The sequence below is a fragment of the Brachyhypopomus gauderio genome, chromosome 2 (assembly GCF_052324685.1).
Source record: "Brachyhypopomus gauderio isolate BG-103 chromosome 2, BGAUD_0.2, whole genome shotgun sequence".
Lineage (NCBI taxonomy): Eukaryota > Metazoa > Chordata > Actinopteri > Gymnotiformes > Hypopomidae > Brachyhypopomus > Brachyhypopomus gauderio.
In genome coordinates this window covers 26,724,349-26,742,886 of record NC_135212.1, presented here as the reverse complement: position 1 = coordinate 26,742,886, position 18,538 = coordinate 26,724,349, and the positions used below count along the sequence as shown (strand labels likewise).

The 18,538-nt window shown below is 43.9% G+C and overlaps 1 protein-coding gene across 1 annotated transcript in view; it reads left to right on the top strand.

The window, feature by feature from the left end:
• Window positions 1-18,538, top strand: part of LOC143496053 (heterogeneous nuclear ribonucleoprotein C-like) — a 43,058-nt gene that overhangs the window by 15,871 nt on the left and 8,649 nt on the right. The window contains exon 3 of the mRNA XM_076992572.1: window positions 13,413-13,463. Coding sequence (XP_076848687.1) covers window positions 13,413-13,463 — 51 coding nt within the window. The remainder of the gene's footprint in view (window positions 1-13,412; window positions 13,464-18,538) is intronic.

The following is an 18,538-nucleotide window of genomic DNA, read 5'->3' as shown; positions in this document are numbered from 1 at the left end:
GCTCTCCTGAGACTCTCGTGAGTGGCAGGTCATTATTCCACCAGAACCGTTTATCCCTCTCTTTACTGCTCTGCACTTCTGTCTCAAATTCATAAATGGTGATCTCATACAGATCTCCCTCTCCCCACACACATGCACACTCGTTCGGTAAATGTATAATGTTTAGCTTTACCTTCGTATCTGATCCGTGCCAACGCTGCTGGGCCATGGGTTCATCTTTAACCTAGCATCCCTCGGTGGGGGTCGTGGGCATAATCCATGCAAATGACTTCACTTTAATTTAGCCTGGGCTCATCACATTAACTGCACACCACAATAGAGTTAATGGCACTCTTTGATCTTTCTGAAGTTTCCAATTAGGTCTTCACCCAGTCTGTCTCACCCACTCCAACACTGTCGCCCATTTTTAAAATGGTGCCTGTCTGAGTTCATGTGAAGTGCTTCCTGTCTGGTGAGGATGTGCTTGGGTTGACGTGTTCCTATTTTAGTGATACTTTGCGTTCTTAAATCTTATTGTCTGAACTGACACAGAATAGTTTTATCAAGCAGCCAGCCACTGGCATAATCATAATTCCACACAGGTTCTACTGAGGGCGAGCAAAGGGAGCACTTTAATCCTTGTGATTTGGGACAGAGCTCCTGTGAGTCATAGTTGAGTGTGGAGGGTGTGTTGTGGATTAAAAGGTGTCTGGTTTAAAAGAGTTGCTCTCTGAGGGTGAGACGGAGTGGTACTTCTGGAGCTATGAGACTTACCTTTATCACAGAGCAGGTGACGGGCAGCAAAAAGCAGGCCACAGAGGGCTGTGTTGAGGAATAAGACATTGTAGCTTATGTGGCTGTGTGTATATGTGCGTTTGTGTGAGTGCACATGCATATGTAATGTACTGTACAATATATATTGGTGTAGACATGTTTACAGCCACTACTAAAACATTCACCATTAGAGCCAACCTAATAACGCATAATTATGGCACGATCCCTTTGTGTGCATGGCGATGATTTACAGTGAGATGTCACGGTTGCAATGTGTTCATATCCATCACCTCTGCCCCGAAGCCCAATCACGCACGAGTGTTGAATGGAGCTGAAATACACCCACATACAGACCCCCCCCCACCAGCACCCTACCGAGAGAGAACGCTCTCACAGCAGATGCTGGAGCCTTTCTTATCATGTGGCTCTGTGAGTGATTGCCTTTGCATAAATAATTTGAGTTTCAATATGAAGCGTTCAGCAAGCCAAGTCAAACCCTAGCATTTCCATTTTTGATAGGACTGATAAACCAAGTGGAATTTGTGTTTCTCTGCGATGTGTAATTTCCTCAGACATTATCGTTTGTTTTGCAACTCTCTCCTGTCTCTGCATTACAGCTGTTGGTTTCCTCCCTCTATTGTGTCCTCTTCTCATTCTGTGTGCACGGCACCTCGATCATATAGTCATTCTGCAGTAATAGAAAATATTCCAGCTTTAACGTACGCGTAATGTTGGACTGATAGGTGACAGGATGCAGATAGCAGTGTTATGGCTTTTCCAGGAGACATTGTCAGTGAGGACAGAGCTGGTCAAAACAAAGGCTGACAGGTACTTGTAGGCAAGTCCATAATGGTAACCTGAGCACAGGCTAGAAAACAAACATCAACAGAACAACAGAAGAAGCTAAGCAGAAAACAAGAGGCTAATAAAATGAAGATAGGAAATGTATGTAAACACGAGAAAGACAGCATCACAAAGGGAATGTGAACGCTACACAGACAATGATTGCCTAACTAATGAGACAGGTGCAAGTGATGATTGACAGCCGGTACTTGGGCGGAGACATAAAGAGTACAAGCCAATTGGGAACAAAGGAACAGGTGTGGGGATCCTGACTCTCCCCTTTAAGCAGTAGGTCTGAGGCAGGAGAACCACGGTATGTTGGAAAGAAAGGAAGACCTGAGGGAAGAACTCAACGGGTAGCAGTGAGGACGCTGCTAGGAGACCGAGTTGGTCGCCATTTTGCCTTCAGAACTGCCTTAATTCTTCATGGCAAAGATTGAGCACGGTGCTAGAAACGTTCCTCAGAGATGCTGGTCCACCACACTGAAATGTTCACATAGTTGCTGCAGATTTGTCGGCTGTGAACAAAGTGAATCTCCTGTTCCATCTGATTCATGGGTGTGGCTCTGGAGGACATTTGAGTGCAGTGAACTTACTCTCATGCTCAAACCAGATTTGAGCTTTGTGACATGGTATGTTTTTCTGCTTGAAGTAACCATCAAAATGTTTACACTGTAGCCATAAAAGGTTGGACATGGTCAGCAACAATTCTCAGGTAGCCTTGACATTTACATGATGCTCGGTTGGTATTAAGGCAGAGAAAATATTCCACACACCAGCACACAACAAGCAGCAGGCTGAACTGCTGATATGAGGCAGGACAGACCCCATGCTTTCACGTTGTTGACACCAAATTCTGACCCTACCGTATGAATGTTGCAGCAGAAAGTCTCATCAGACCAGGTAATGTTTTTCCAGTCTTCTGTTGTCCAATTATGGCCAACTGACAATTGTAGCCTCTGTTGCCTGTTCTTAAAGGACAGAAGTGGCACCTCGTATGGTCTGCTGCTATAGCCCATCTTCAAGGTTCAACGTGTTGTACATTTCAAGATGTTCCTCTGTATCCCTAAGTTGTAACGAATGGTTATTATTATGCAGTCTGGCCTGTCTCCTCTGAACTCTAGCATCACTATGGTATTTTCAGAGATTTGCCACTAACTGGATCTTTTCATCTTTGGACCTGTAAAAAAGTGTCTGTAAACCCGAGAGATGGTTGTATGTGAAAATACCAGCAGATCAGCAGTTTCTGTACCATTTAAAGTGCCAGTAGGAGCTGATAAGTATTGTATATGTACTGATTCATATGGGGAAGTTACATCGTAGGTTCTAACATGGGCTGTATTATGAAGTATTACCCAAATGTTTGACTGATTTCTCATATATCCTGGGACTTCTCTAAGCCTTCCAATTATACCAAAAACAATATTGTTATTTGCAAGTTAAGTAAATTTAAAAACCTCTTTTCAAAGTGGACTAAAGGATATATCCGACAGCTTCCTGTGAACGTGTGCTATAGATGGTCTCTGGAGTTGCATTTTACACAAGCTCATCCCACTTCAGACTCAAGCCTTCATAGCAACATTCATCTAAGTGTTTCTATGCAAGAACCTTCCCAAACTAGAACTGAGAGCAACGGACACACCATGACTGTATTATGTCTTTAAGAATGTTGCTTGTGTTGCATTTTGGTGAGAATAGAGGAGTGGAGAACATTTTTGTTTGTTTTGACCTTAAATTGTCCTTGCATATTTAACTGCGAGATTTACTCATCTGTCACATAATCAGATTAGCTGGCAGGCATTTTTTCCTGAATGTACAAGCACGCTTCACATCTGGCCATCATGAACCTGTTTTAATTACAGTAATATTCCTTTAGTGCTTTAATCTCCGTGCACACCTCTAGCCTGGTCTTGATTTAAAAGCCAGATTATGTCTTTAGTTCCTACACAGCAAGGTTAGTCATGACAGTTCTGTCCTCTTTGAGATAGGGCTGAGTTTGTGTATAAAGTAGTTTTCAAAAAATGGTTTCTCAAATTTACGGTGCACTATGTATAGGATATAAAATATCTGTGGAGCTTCGGAAATGCATCCTTAATGCTTGAAGGCTGAGATGGTTACAGTTCAACATCTTCCCAATATCCACACGAGTACTGCAAAATCATTCTCAAGGTCAAAGCAAACTGGTATATGGACTTATACTGGTTGTCCTGTAGATTTAGTATGCAGTGTGGCTGCTTGGCTGTTATCATCCCGGAGATCTCCCCATACGGCTCCATTAATCTCTCCGTAGGGAGGCTCTCGCATGCTTTTATGGAGCTCTTCGTCAGTCTGTCCACTTTAACCACCACAAAGGTCATCTGACTTTAGTACAACTGAACACTGTGAGTTCATGAGCAAATCCCATGTACATGTGAAATGTACAAGCTAAATGAAGGTCTCATGTCTTCCATGTTGTAGCTGTGATGTTTGGCCTGTTTGTCTTGTTTTGTAATAATTATTTTTGTCATTGTCGTGTACTTGTCAATGTAAATGGTTGAGTTAAGCATGCCGTTAGGGGTCAGTGAGGCGGCTGTTGCCGTGGCGAGGCCTATGGTCCATGCCATGAGATGCCACAGGGGGGCCACACCCTGTAACAGCTGCAGGACAGTCTGAGTCATCTCTCATTCCCCCCTCAGCCTTTGGATCGCTCCTCCAAAGGGCACACAATTTAACATGGTGACTTCACTCATGCAAAAGGTTTTCTCTTATAGTGTGTGTGTGTGTGTGTGTGTGTGTGTGTGTGTGTGTGTGTGTGTGTGTGTGTGTGTGTGTGTGTGTGTGTGTGTGTGTGCGTGCGTGCGTGTGTGAGCGCGTGCTTGCATGGGTGTAGTATTATCATGAACTAACCACCCAATCATTCTTGACTACATCACAGCCAATCAGTTATAGTGTGTTGTGTTACTTTTTCCCTACCTTTTCACCTCTGATGTGCTATTTTTCCCAGCATGCATTTGGAGCTGACGGTGCAGTAGTGTTGTGATGATACAGAAGCTCTCAGCAGCTCACCTCTTATCACTGTGGAACACTTTAACTCCTTTTCATTAGAGCCATTTTCAGGAGAGGTAGAAAAGACCGATTTGCAGAGACATTCAGAGCCTAAAAGATGTTCCCCTAGTTTATATAAACCAGGTCTTATGAGGTTCCCTTTAGTACTTTAAAACAGTTGCTAATGTTGTAATTTCTTACAAGACCTTTTTTCTCATTTGTCGAGCACCCTCAACTTCATATTTCTAGATTAGCGTTATAGCCACAGGACTAATGTGCCTTCTGTCTCCTTGTGCAGTGTTTGTCCATTTTGTGATTATTAATTGGACACACATAATAAAGCTAAAAGTATGTCTGAAGAATAAAAATTAAAATGCTGAAGAAATAGACTAGTGAATTAGAGCAACTTCTGCCCTTCAGTGGAGAATTTTACTGAAGCAACGGATGATGAATGATGTACATGGAGTCTGCACATCCTCACACAGTCAAACTGCTTTTCATCTGGTCAGTTGACTGAACACAGTCAGTTAGATGAGCATGTCACCGTTTGAGTTATTGCCATGTTCAGTATGAAATGTAGCATAGGTTATGTTTTACAAACACGAATGCACTACATCACTTTATTGATCTGCTTAACTGAAAAAAAAACCTGCTATTGATTGTCATTACACGATGCCCATTTATTTGAATGGCTTCTTCTGTGACTGTGGCAATATAAGTTCAGTCCCCAGAGCCCCTTGGGTGATCTTCAGGTTGACTCTCCCTGCAACTGCAGACCCGCCCTAACCCAAAGTGCCATATCACGGTCAATATAGTGCAATAAACTGATACTAATCTAACTCAATAGTGTTCCAGCCACACAAACCATATCCATTCATCCTCTAAATTGCCTCATGGAGGGTGTGTATAAGGGTGCTGATCATTTTCAGCTGTATCTCCTCTGTGATGGAAACCTGTCAAATGTAAATAAATTGTTATGATCACAGCCGCTACTACTTCTTCAGTCGCTGGTTTAGAGAAAAACACTTTTTTATCCTGGATGATGATTGAGGCAGAGGGTAAACCAGGCTGAGAGAGAACTGATAGAGAGATTGCAACTTGTGCTCTTCTCCTGAGGGATGCTGGAGTTTGTTCACTGCAGATCAGTGGGTGTTTAGATCGATACGGCTGCCTCTTGTCACCTTCAGTAAATCATGAGCCAGCGTGTAAGAGTCATCAAACGTGGACTGGCGTGACATCGTGGTGTGCATACAGTATAAACCCCTTACAAATCCCCTGTCAATCAGAAGCTTTAGCCATCTGTTTGTGTGTTTGCGGTGGAACATGTGTTTTCAGAACAGTCATTTTCAATGTCCTTTCATGCATCAGAGCCCAACTGCTGGGAACCTGTGTTTCTTTGTGTGTGTGTATAGGTGCGTGCAAAGCCACTGGACGATAATTAGCTGAGGTGTGTACGTGGGTACTTAGAGTGGTTGAGCGTGTAATAGCTTCAGCGTGGTTGAGGACATTAATCAATGAGGCACCCCCCTTTGTGTAATGACACAGATCAATAGGACACAAGAAAACGGCCAGCGCTGACCACAGAGCCTGTGCTAGCCGCTGCATGTTGATGGACTCTTTTGTCTCCATAAAAGTCTCTTCGCACCTTTACAGCTGTGGTGCTCCTCTCTTCTACAGCTCCTGCTCTGTCTACTGACCTGTAGTAATGAAGTAATGAAATGGTTTAGATTCATCATGACATTATTAGTAACAACAACATTCCTTCGCACAGACTCACATTCAGCGTACAAACAAGGATGCTCTTATACATTTTTCTGTGCTACATGGCGTTCCGCTCAGCCTGGACCTTTCAGCTTCCCAGAATGCAGTGTTTCTGTCCAGGCTGTTGTATGGCTGCAGAGCCAGAGCTTTGGAAGGGTAATCTGAGGGCATACTGTCTTCTCTTGTGTGGATCTACACTTTCTGTGTTTCTGGTTTTGATGAGACACCACCCCCTTGTTTCTGTGCTCCAGTGTTTTGCCAGAAGGTGTTTGGTCACTAGCTTCATTACCATGGTACTTCTGCTGTTTGATGTATTGCAGTAGGGAGATAAAGGCAAATGGGGAAATTGATCTGAGAGGGTGATATCAGAGGAATTAGAACTGCAGTGTTATCTAAATCAGAAACACTGTGATAAACAGCTCCCATGCAGATACATATGCACATATCGATTCCAGGCTTGGAAAGAATAAAATAAAATAAAGGGGGGGGGGGGTGGCTTCTGAGTGAGGGTGGCATGTGTGCACCTGTGCTGCAAGAGACACTGGAGCGTGTGTGTTTATGCCCAGTATGTCTGCTGTCCTGTGCAGTGTTACAGGCCCCAGTGCTGAGCGAGAGGGGACTTATCAGCTCACAGCACCCAACAGCAGGGTCATGCAGCCCGCCTGCCTGCCTCCACCCCCACACCACCCCCCAGGTCCCAGTTAGTAAGTGCTGATGATGTACAATAGCTGCAAGGTCCTCCCATGATATTTATTGCCATTTGGGTTCCTTCTCTGCATGACTGTTAGTGTCAGCTAGAATCAATGTGCTGTGAAATGTACAATATAGGAAACTTGAGGTTTTGACGTGCAAACGTTCAATGTGAACGTTTGACTTGAAGGCGTTTCATCTGTGTTGATGCGTATGCCCACACCCTTGTGCTATCTCCCTGGATTTCTCCACATCTCTGTGACTCAGCTGCCTGCAGCATGGGCCCCCTGGAGGGACAGCTGCCTTAGCTCCCGCTGCAAGTGTAATTAGATTAGTCAGTGAGTTTAGAAGAGATTAGTCAGTGAGAAATAGTTTCATCCACCCTGATAATCCAGCCGGGGTCTATTAATGCCTGTGTCTAGAGAGAGCAAACCCAGAGTGGATCTACATTGCTCAAGGCTCCTCCAAACACATCAGTCCACTCTTCTCATCACTTCCACCCTCATCCACACCCGTCCTCACACTCAGGATGTCCCCACTAATGCTGGAATAGAAACATAATGCCGCAATTTGTGGAGCAGAGATATAGTAGAAATGTTTAGTGGTTTGGGTTTTGATGATGGAGTACTGAGAAAAATGTCCATTTTAGAACTGATTCTGGACCTGAAGCTATGAGAAGGTGTTGTAGTTCTAGTGAGCCAAGTCAATAACTGAGTCTCCCAGCCATGTTATACAGAGTGGAGCTCCATAAGACTACAATGGCTTCATATTCTATGGAGAAAGTGCATTTTCTCATACCCAGGGTTATAGCTATTGTGTGGTAACAAATAACCCCACAAATGATGATGGACTGACCAAAATTAAGACAAAACTTTGAGGTAAAAGATACTCTTTAAAGATTTAAAGACACTCTTCCAGTTAATAGCCAGTAGTAAAAAGAAAAACTCTTAAAAAAAAAAAAGTACAAATTGTAGAAAAAAAAACTACCACAATTGCAGCACAGAGTAGCCCAGACACCTTTACGAACTGTCGTGCTAGCGTAAACATTAAGTATGTGCTAAATTCTCACTGGGGGTTATAGCATGATTATACCTCAGGCCCTGAGAGCAGCTTTCCTAGGGCAGCCATTTAGCAGTTGAGAAGCTCTCAGCACTTTTCACTAATAGCATAGTAATATGAAAGGTGCTAGGGCTAGGCAGCGTTTAACCTCCTGCGTCCTGCCAGGCGTGTGGAGCTGAGGCGGGCCCTGTTCCGGCCCACACCGCAGGCCATCGCTGGGACAGCTGGATTGATGCTGGAAGTCGGTGTGGCCACGTTAGCAAATAAGCAAAAAAAAGGCCCCACTGCGCATTTCCTGCACGCTTAACGGGAAACACTCAGTTTAACTTGGAGGGAAAAGTGTGGCATGAGCAATCGTGTGAAGTCCCCCCCCCCCACACACACACACACACACCTCACTGCTTCTTGTGCACACACTTGGACATGTACTCTCACGCAGTGGCGCAAAAAGGGGGTATGCAGCGTATGCGACGCATAGGGACGCTGCACTAGAGGGGGCACCAAATCGATGAGATATAATACTTAATTTGTGTCCATCTTGCGTTCACCACACCCCAGTCAACAATTTACGTTACTTTCGCAACCGGGGGCGCCGATAGTATGTTTGCATACACTAGTTTTTGTAATTCGTCTCCTACCTACCTGTGTGTGTGTGTGTGTGTGTGTGTGTGTGTGTGTGTGTGTGTGTGTGTGTGTGTGTGTGTGTGTGTGTGTGTGTGTGTGTGTGCATTTGAGTCACCATGCCTCGTAATTCAGCACTAATCTGACTGGGTTGGTTTGGAGAATAGCTGAAGTGGCAGGAAATCAAGTTTCCAGGCCATTAGGTATGGTGTAGTCCCAACTGATTTATTATCATGAGGGCATTTCTGACTGTACGTTATCTCAGAATAAATCAGTCTCCCCCAGAAACATGCCTAGAAAGAGCTTCTCAGAACACCAAGGGCTTGAGTGGTCAAAGAGGTGTGTGTGTGTGTGTGTGTGTGTGTGTGTGTGTGTGTGTGTGTGTGTGTGTGTGTGTGTGTGTGTGTGTGTGCGTGTGTGCGCATTTCAGACTACCTAGGTTGAACAAATGCATATACGCAGTGTTGTTCCTGTGTGAGAAACAATGTGCTTGTATGAATGGGAAAATGCATGTAATCTCAAGGCAATCAGACACTCATTATCTCCTCAGGACTCCCCTCCCCCACCTCCATGTAGGTGTGTGTGTGATGCCGGAGGGTTTAGTGTAATGGCTCTACTAACAACTACTCTGACCGCCTCCTGCTTCTCTGCTCTGCTACAGTGAGAAATGGACCCTCAGAGCAAAAATGAAAGGGAAGGTGATCTGTGGCGCAGCAGAGCATGTGAGGGGGCCGGGCTGAATGACGGGGACGGGAAGACGACAGAGAGAGAGCAGGAAGGCAGGAGAGCTGACAGAAGAGGAATAGTCTTCTTCCGCTTTGATTTGGAGAGTTGAAAGTGCTCTCAGACAACGGCTGCAAAGAATAGCTGTGTCTGCTAGTGTCTCCACACACACACACACACACACACACACACACACACACACACCTTGTTTAATGTCTGCCATCCCCTCACAAGAAGAGCTGCAGCAGATGGGTGTGTGTGTATGTATGTGTGTGTGTATAATCATAGCACGTTTGGAGTACCTACGTACAGGAAATGAAAATGCACTTATGAAGAGTGTGTGCTGTTAAGGATGGTGTGACCATACAGGAGGAGTCCTTATCCGTGACTGCTGGGAACTGAAGACACACAGCAAAAACGGTTCCAAGCAGCTCTTGGGTTCTCGGTTCACACCAGCAGTGCACAGGTGGTGTTCTGTCTGAATGACGGAATGACAGTAAGACACGTATAGGGCCAAAAGCACAAATGTACTCACATCCTCGCTTATCCCTTCAAAGTGGCTTTCTGCTACCCAAAAGCACACACACAGACCGCCACACGCCAGCACTACGGAACAAGAATGATTTATAACCAGCCATATCTAATGGATTGCCCTGCTGCATAAGAAATTATGAAAAGAAATTAATTAGCCTTTAGCGACCCCACTGTCTGTTTGTGTCTCACTCTTGGCCCCCACCCAGCCTGCTCCTGGGGGAGGTGGGTGGATGGGAGGTGGAGGTGGTGGACTGGGAGGAAGGAGGAGTGTGGCACTGTCCGCCTCTGACACGGGGCCGTCTGCACTGGAGGTAATTAGAATTTAAATAGGCTGCCTCTGTCATGCCGGTCTGACCGGCCCATTCCCCAGGCTCTCTCACACGCACCTGCAGTCTTACCCAAGACACACATCACATATACTCATGCAATTGTATTCTTTTGCACTTCTGCCTCGTCTAGTTTCCCTGGGCAGTGAGTGCTTTCTTTTAGGTGGGCTCCTTTTTTCTGCTGCAATTTTAGTCAATGCAGAAGAATTGCAGCACCCTCTCCGTGCAACTGAGTGTGAGTGCTCGTGGCAGGTCTTTCCTGAGTGGAACTATACCAATTTTCAGCAACTGAAAACCCTATCATTTCTAATAGCATTTATGGGTCAAAAACAGGAGAAAATCACCACTGTCCTCAGCTGAAATCACCCTGGAGTGGTGAGATGGCCCCACTTTCAGATGCTCCTTAGCTTGCATGCCAGGACTACCACATTGCCAGCACACATATCCTCACTGAAAATCAAGTTAAGTGCTCATTGTATTGAATCTTGGATTATTTCACAATGAACAGAACATTTCTATTAAAATTCAAGGGTCTATTCAGTCATAATTCATACAGAGGAAATGAGAAAATGGAGAAATAAGGATTCCCCCATTCCAATTAAATGGGGAAATATTATCAGAGGGTATTCAGCTGCAATTTCTGTTACTCTTCTCTTATCCCCCCAGGTGACTGAATGGTTTAAATAAACTAGAATGATGATGTAGTGTAGTGTACATAGAGAGAGAGAGAGAGGGAGAGAGGGAGATTTTTTGTCATCTCATACAAAGAAGAATTGTCTGCTCTGGTGGAGCTTGGCGTCGGTGGGGTTCTGTGCATTTGAACTTTACCATCCTATCAGGCCCCTGCTGCTCACCACTATCAAACATAGTCATCAGTCAACAGCATTACTGGAATCGTCTATGAATCACTGCTCTTGCGTTGTCATTATTGTGTTTTCGCACACTAGCGTCCTTGAGTAGTTGTGCATTGTCTCCAGTGGTGTGTCTGCGTCTGCGCAGTCAGACAGTGAATCCTGACGGGTTTTAGTGGAGAATCAGCGAGGTTCAGTCTTCAATGGACAATGAAACCTCAGCAGAAATGGGAGCAGTGACGTGGAGCAGTAGGAGCTGCTCTCTCCTGCCCCAAACTGGAGGGAAATATGTACCAACTCTGGTTAAAGATCTGTGCAGGGCTCTCTCATTCAGCACCTGGAGCTGAGGCACCACCGTCGTAAACTGCGGTTGGCACGCCTGCATGGGGCATAAACAGTGGCCATTATTCGTTATTATTAGTAGGCTTCTGCCTGCAGGTATCTGGAGAGTGGATGTCTACAAGAGAGTGCAGGAAAGTATTGAGATGAATGTGAATTTGTTTTTATTTCTGTGTAATAGCAGTAGGTTACAGTGTTTGACATGTTAACAGATACATCACTTCGCTAACATCAACTGCAAGATTAAACTTGGAGAATCTCCAAGAGCTTGTGTGTGTGTGAGAGAGAGTGAGTACATATTCTCTTTGGAGATGTTCCTGTAATATTCTTATTAGCATTTCTCACTGACTAATCTCTTCTTTACTTACCTTCTTGATTCAATAACCACCCGCATCTTTGCATATATGCAAAGGCACAATGTATTTAATAATTTACTCCACGACACCCGGTGCATTTCGCTGATAAAATGAGTTAGACGAAGTGTGTATGTGTGTGTGCTTACGTGTATACCGCTGTGAAGCACAGCGAGGGCCATCTCTTTCTAGGTGCATGTGTTTGTGGGTGCAGCATGTCATGCACATGTACCATTGATGGGTGGTTGTGGTCGCTGACATTTTTCATGGGATAAACTAACTTGCCTACAGAGTAAATTGCACTGCAAGAATACTTCAGAGTTTCAGCTATCAGAGCAACAACAACGACAACATCTGATGTTTTTCTCCATATAGTCTGGGCCTGTAAATAGACACTTTATGTCTATGGCGACACACACATACACACTGTGTTCTTTAACTCTATGCGTAATGTAATGTTGAAGTCTGATGAACACACAGGTAGTCAGAATTACACATTACACTAATTAAAGCTTTTAAGCCATTTTGGTAATGTATGTCATCTTGTAGTTTTAGGAATGCATTGCCTCTCTAGTACTGATTGGCAGGAGGTTATAATATATTCCATTCCTTCTGTCTTCTCAATATTGGCATTTACAACTTCAGGCCACAAAGATCGTATTAATTTAGAGGACTGTCCTTTTTGCATGAGTAAGCCAAAATATTTTGAGACTTGCAGTAAATCAGTCTTCTGCTGAAAATTGTAATTCTGATTTTAACCTTGTTAAATGTACTACATTAACCTTGTTTGATGTGGCCATAATGCCCATGTAGACGAAATGCATATTATTGTGCTATTACTTTGCATTCAAGTTCACTTGGTGGAAGTGATACCATGAAAAGTCAGCGAGGACAAACATGGCACACTCTATAAACAGTGGTCTTAAGAAATGTATTATATGACCACCTATTTTATTTTCTATTCTAGAATTATTTTAGAATACTTTGTAATGGAAATACTCTTCTGATCATTCTACTCAGTAAAGTTAAATGTTTGAATGATGTGTAAAGTTTGAATGATGTGTAAAGTGTTTTGCGTATGTTCACTGATGGAACTTGGCCTTTCTCTTGAGTGTGGCCTTCCTGTTTATCATGAGGTGCTGTTTTACGCCAGCATGGTGGGATTATGTTTGTACCATTTCATGTTTCTTTGAGGAAGTCACCTTCTCCTGATTTCTCACATGGCCCACATTCAGACCTGCAATCCTTTATAAACCACTCTAAAGAACTTGTAAAAAAAAAAAAAAAAAAAAAAGCTGTAAACTCATCTTTAAATTTCAAGGGTTATTACCTGGTGACCTGTGTGTGTGTGAGAGAGAGGGATGGGACAGGAGTAAAAGAGACATGGAGACTGTAGTGGGACACATCCTTGTCTGGTGTAAAGATGGATAGTGAGGATGGATAGTGTTGTAAGCGTGTATGTGTGTTGGATAAAAGGACAGATTCTTTATCCTTTTCCCTCACTCTTCTGTCCCCCTCTCCCCCTCTCTTTGCAGATCCGAGTATGAAGTGGACTACGACTGCTATCAGGACGATCTGTATGACAGGTAACGTCAGTGCTGTCCTATATGTTTGGCTTTTGCCTTCTGTCTGAGTGGCATGTGCCAGACATGATGAGCAGCTGTGAATCAGCCAGCCATTTTGGCTCAGTTCTCCTGTCTTGTCGGAGCATTCTCAGTCCCGTTCAACTCCCAGACCCACTCCGCTCCCAGACCCGCTCCGCTTCCAGACCCGCTCCGCTCCCAGACCCGCTCCGCTCCCAGACCCGCTCCGCTCCCAGACCCGCTCCATTCCCAGACCCACGAGTGTCCTGCGTGTCACAGGGTGCGCAGGACTGTTGTCCCGTACATACTGTATTCTCTAACTTTAAAAGAGCTGCGTGTAAGAGGGTCACATTAAAGATTCATTCAATGATGAAATAAAGTGAAATGTTGAAATAAAATGGGTCAGTGGGCAAGAGATTCACATTAGGAATCGGAGCCTTCCAGACTAGGACATGATGCCTCTAGCCATCCCCTAACTGCAGGCAATGAGCCCTTCAGAGGAACATCTAGACCTGCACGGTTCCATGTGTGGAGGCTTCCTCGACCCACACCTCCGAGTCTTTTGGGCCCCCCATCAATACCTAAAAGAGGTTGTATTCAATAATTACATTATCTGTATAATTCTATCTCAAATCACCACCACTAGTTGTTTCTTTAATGGCTGATTACGAGTCAACAAAAACTACACAGATGATGCAATATAAGAACATCCAGCTTATGCAGCATCAACATTAATTGATGCTTATTAAGGATTCAGTAGTACATGTTCCCCATTGACACTAATTTTATTTTACTAGAAAATAAAATCTTGTACTAGTCTGACTCAATAATGTAGATGTTTTCTATCACCTTTTACATCCTCCAATCTTATATAGGATTGTCTTGTTTAAAAGTCCTGTATTTCTTTTTCAAGCTAGAAAGTCAAATAAATGTTTCAGTTAATTACTGACATCAAACCTGGAGACAAGACGTACAACTTTATTGTCATGGTGGGTTTTTGTTTTCTGTCATTTCTGGATCAGAAGTTTTGTTCCTCTTCATCTGCTCATTGACGTTGTAAACATTGACACCTGCTTTAACGGGAGGGGGGAGGCAGCCCCCATGTAACTTGCAGAGTGGTTGTATAGGGCTGACTGACTTTAGTGTGTGTGTGTGTGTGTGTGTGTGTGTGTGTGTGTGTGTGTGTGTGTGTGTGTTTTGTTCATTGGTACTTATAATTGCTCTGGGAGTTAACTGCCTCCCATGTGCAGCGTGAAGGAGACACGGGTCATTCATAAACCATAAAGTCAGCACATTTACATTTGACATGCAGGAAAACGCAGACACTGACACAAACATGATTACCTGGAGAGCAGCCGCCTTGCCAACACTTGAAGAATCATGAAACCACAAACTGAGTGTCACTCAGTGCATTTACAGTAATAGCATGAGGATCTTCATTAGAAAACTGAGCAGAACTGCATTTCCACATTAAGTGTTCTAACTTACATTAACAAATGTAAAAAAAAAGAAAAAGACTTAAGTTACTTTAAGGTTGTGCCCTACTGAAAACATCAGTGCATGATTTGAGATGTTTTTTGTAAATATTATTTTGTGCACTCCTTATGGATTTAAATTTAAAATTTAAATGTATCTTTTGGTATCCACGACATTAGTACTAGCAAGGACCTTCTGTGGTTGGATTTAGTTTTGCCAAAGTTACTTTAGTAGAGATGGGAACTGAAGCTTGTTCTGGTCCTGGTGTTCCAGAAGAGGGAAGACGCGTGGACCAGGCTTGTTCCAGTCCCAAATTAACAAGCGGAATAGGTTTGTCTCAGCTGTTCTTTGCTGGAACCAATGGCAGGACTGTCCTGTGTCAGGATGTCCTGATTGAACATGAACAGTAGTCTGCCTATGCGTGCCTTTCTGTGACATACATACTGTAAATACTGCGGCACACACACTTACACACACACACCCCTATACACACACACACACACACACACACACACACACGCACACACATGCTGTGTTGGACAGTGACTTGTTGGTTCAGCTGAGGAAGTGATTTGAGCATGACTGGAATTTCAGTAGGTTTGTTGTGTTGTAATATGATATTAAGATTTTAAAGTATAATGTTGGCTACTATAGTCATTTTACTGTTTACAATTAAACTACTACAATTCCTATATACAGTGTATTCATGTGTAAGACAGAGATTCAGTAGTCATTAGGTAATGAGCCACAGAAGCCGTGTGTGTGTTTCAGAGCTCAAATGTGTTTGTTTTCTTTGACTGTTGAAGCATTAAGCATATTCTATCTCTCCTAAACTGGCTATGGCCACCACTGCCACCACATGGCTTGTGTTTCCAATATCAATATACTGATGACTGTACTCCTGTTAAACACAATCACACGCTTCCATACTCAAAACGTTTGCAGGTCGTCCTGGTTTTTCTAGAAATGACCTAAGAGATGGAAATGAAGGAAAAAAGGAAGGAAGAAAAAAAGGAAAGAGAACAGAAACAAGATAAAAAAGTAGCAGAATGAAATGTGTGAAGAGGGGAAGTGAGAAACAGAGGGAGGCCGAGAGTGGGAGGAGGCTGACAGCATGAAAAACGACTCCGTCACTCTGGAGGCCAGCTCAGCATGAGGAGCTAATTCAGCTGCTGCTAGCTGATGGGTGATAAGCGCCTCACTGCCCTCCTCTTTGCTACTCTCTCTCCCTCTCTCTCTCTCCCACACACACACACACACACACACACAAAGCCCTGCTTTACTACCACCAGTCTCCTCCTCCTTCATCTTGTTTTCCTCTTCACTCTCTCACTTCTCTCTCATCACTCAGGGAGTTATGCCCACTGCTCTCGCAGGAGTTAAAAAAAAACCCTTTCTGATTGTTTTCCATTTGCGCTGCCTTTGATAGGCCATCTGATTTATCCACATGCATAGCGATGGCTTTGATGGCAGCTGTGTGCATGAGAGAGTGTGCGAGTGTCTGCGAGAGTGTGTGTGCGTATGAGAGAGGGGAGTAAAACGGTCCTGGCGTTTTGGTAGCAATGCAGATCTTCCTATGGTGCTATTGTACATATGCAAATATGCGCAAGCCCGCACACGCACACACAGAGAACGAGTGAGAGGAGAACGCTGCCATTGTCTCCGCCAGGATCCCTTTCTTTTCAACTGCACGTTAAAGTGCTCGGGCCTACTGTTCTTTACATAATACAACTCCACTAAAGGACTTCCGCACATAAAGAGGGTGTAAGAATCTAAAGCCTCTCTGTGTACAGAACGCAGCCAGAGAGGTATTACCACACTGCTGTGAGGGTGGCCCGCACATTTCTTTCACAATGTATTCATGTCCCTGTACAGGGTTAGATTTTCCTCTCACTCTCCAGCATACGCTGCTCGTTTGGCGAGCCTTCTCTCTGTGTGTGTGTGTGTATGTGTGTGTGTGTGTGAGAGAGAGAGAGAGCACAGATTTAGATCTTATTTTTGAGAAAGAAGCCTTTGCCTCAACTTATCAAAACCCAGCAAGGTTTGAGTGGCATTGGCTGCAATTACTGCGCCTACGCCAAAATCACAAAACAACATGGCTGCTGTCTCCCCACACCAATTAACTGCTGTCATTTCAAAGCTTGTTTAACCTCCTAGGACCTTCCATCCACATGCGTGGACGTAACATTTTGGGTTGTCTAGACCACAGCGCTAAATTTTGCTCCACAATGTTCTGGTGTCCGCTTACGAGGACGTTATACTGCCCCTTAGTGGTGGCAGAAGTGTATAACACATTACAGTTTTTTTTCACAATGGCGGACAACACACCCAAAAGTTCGGATGGGAACTCCCGATACAAACATCGACCAGGTAAACAAATTGATCAGATTTTGTGGCTGATTCTTTTTCAGATATGTATAAAAGCGTTCAATGTTTGTTATGAACGTCAAATTTTACAAAAGTTAGCAACTTTTAACTATTTACCATGACGCTAAACATGACTTACACATATGTGGACTTGCGGACTTAGTTCAGTTGATAGGATGTCATATATGCTAACAACATAATGTGAGTGACAGAATTTTGGGATGTTTTAGGTTAAAAAATATAGTTTACTACAGTACAAGCAGATATAGCATGTTTTATAAATAAATCTACATATTTTTTAATTAGATTTTTTTCTCATTATGTTTTTTTGTTTTTTTTTCCAGAGTGTTATTCTCTATCACAAGCACTGGAGTTATTTAGTGGAGACAACTCAGAGGTGGAAGATTTGTCAGACACTGATGATTTTGTGGGGGATACTGAATATCAGCCCCACAACAAGAGCCAAGCAGCAGTGAGGGGGACAGTAGTGGGTGTAATGATCCCATTCCACAGCCCTCTCAGCTTACCAGGGGACGTACACGTCACCGTGATGAATATGAAGAATATCATTCAGATCGTGACATTGCCAGATCACGCACTCCTAGACGTCACTCTCGAACACGGCAAGAGCAGGCTGATATCTCAAACCCTGAAGAGACAACACCAGGACCAAGCCATAGGGCAGTCATGGCCTGGTGGTTAGAGAACTGGTCTTGTGACCGGAGGGTCGTGGGTTCGATTCCCAGACCTGATGCCATGACTGAGATGCTCCTGAGCACCCTTAACCCTCAATTGCTCACTTGTATAAAAATGAGATAAAATTGTAAGTTGCTCTGGATAAGGGCGTCTGCCAAATGCCATAAATGTAAATGTAAGCCATCAAGAATAGTCTAAAGAAGGGCGTGGGATGTGATGTGATGTTCTCCACTAACATCAAATCAAGCCCAGTTTGAGCGTGAGGAGGACCCATTTGAGCATGAGTGGGCAGAAGGCAACTGCCAGAGATGGGACAAAAAGCTGAAACAATGTGACCATCTCGTGACCAAATATCATCCATCAATACAACTCTAAGATGGGTGGAGTTGACCTTGCAGATAGAATTATGAGTGGCTGTACAAAGAAATGGATGCTGCAGATGATAATGCACTTCACAGATTTGGCTTTAGCCAACAGCTGGCTACTGTACCACAAAGACCTGACTATATGTGGCACGCCAAAGAAGAACATCCTGCAGC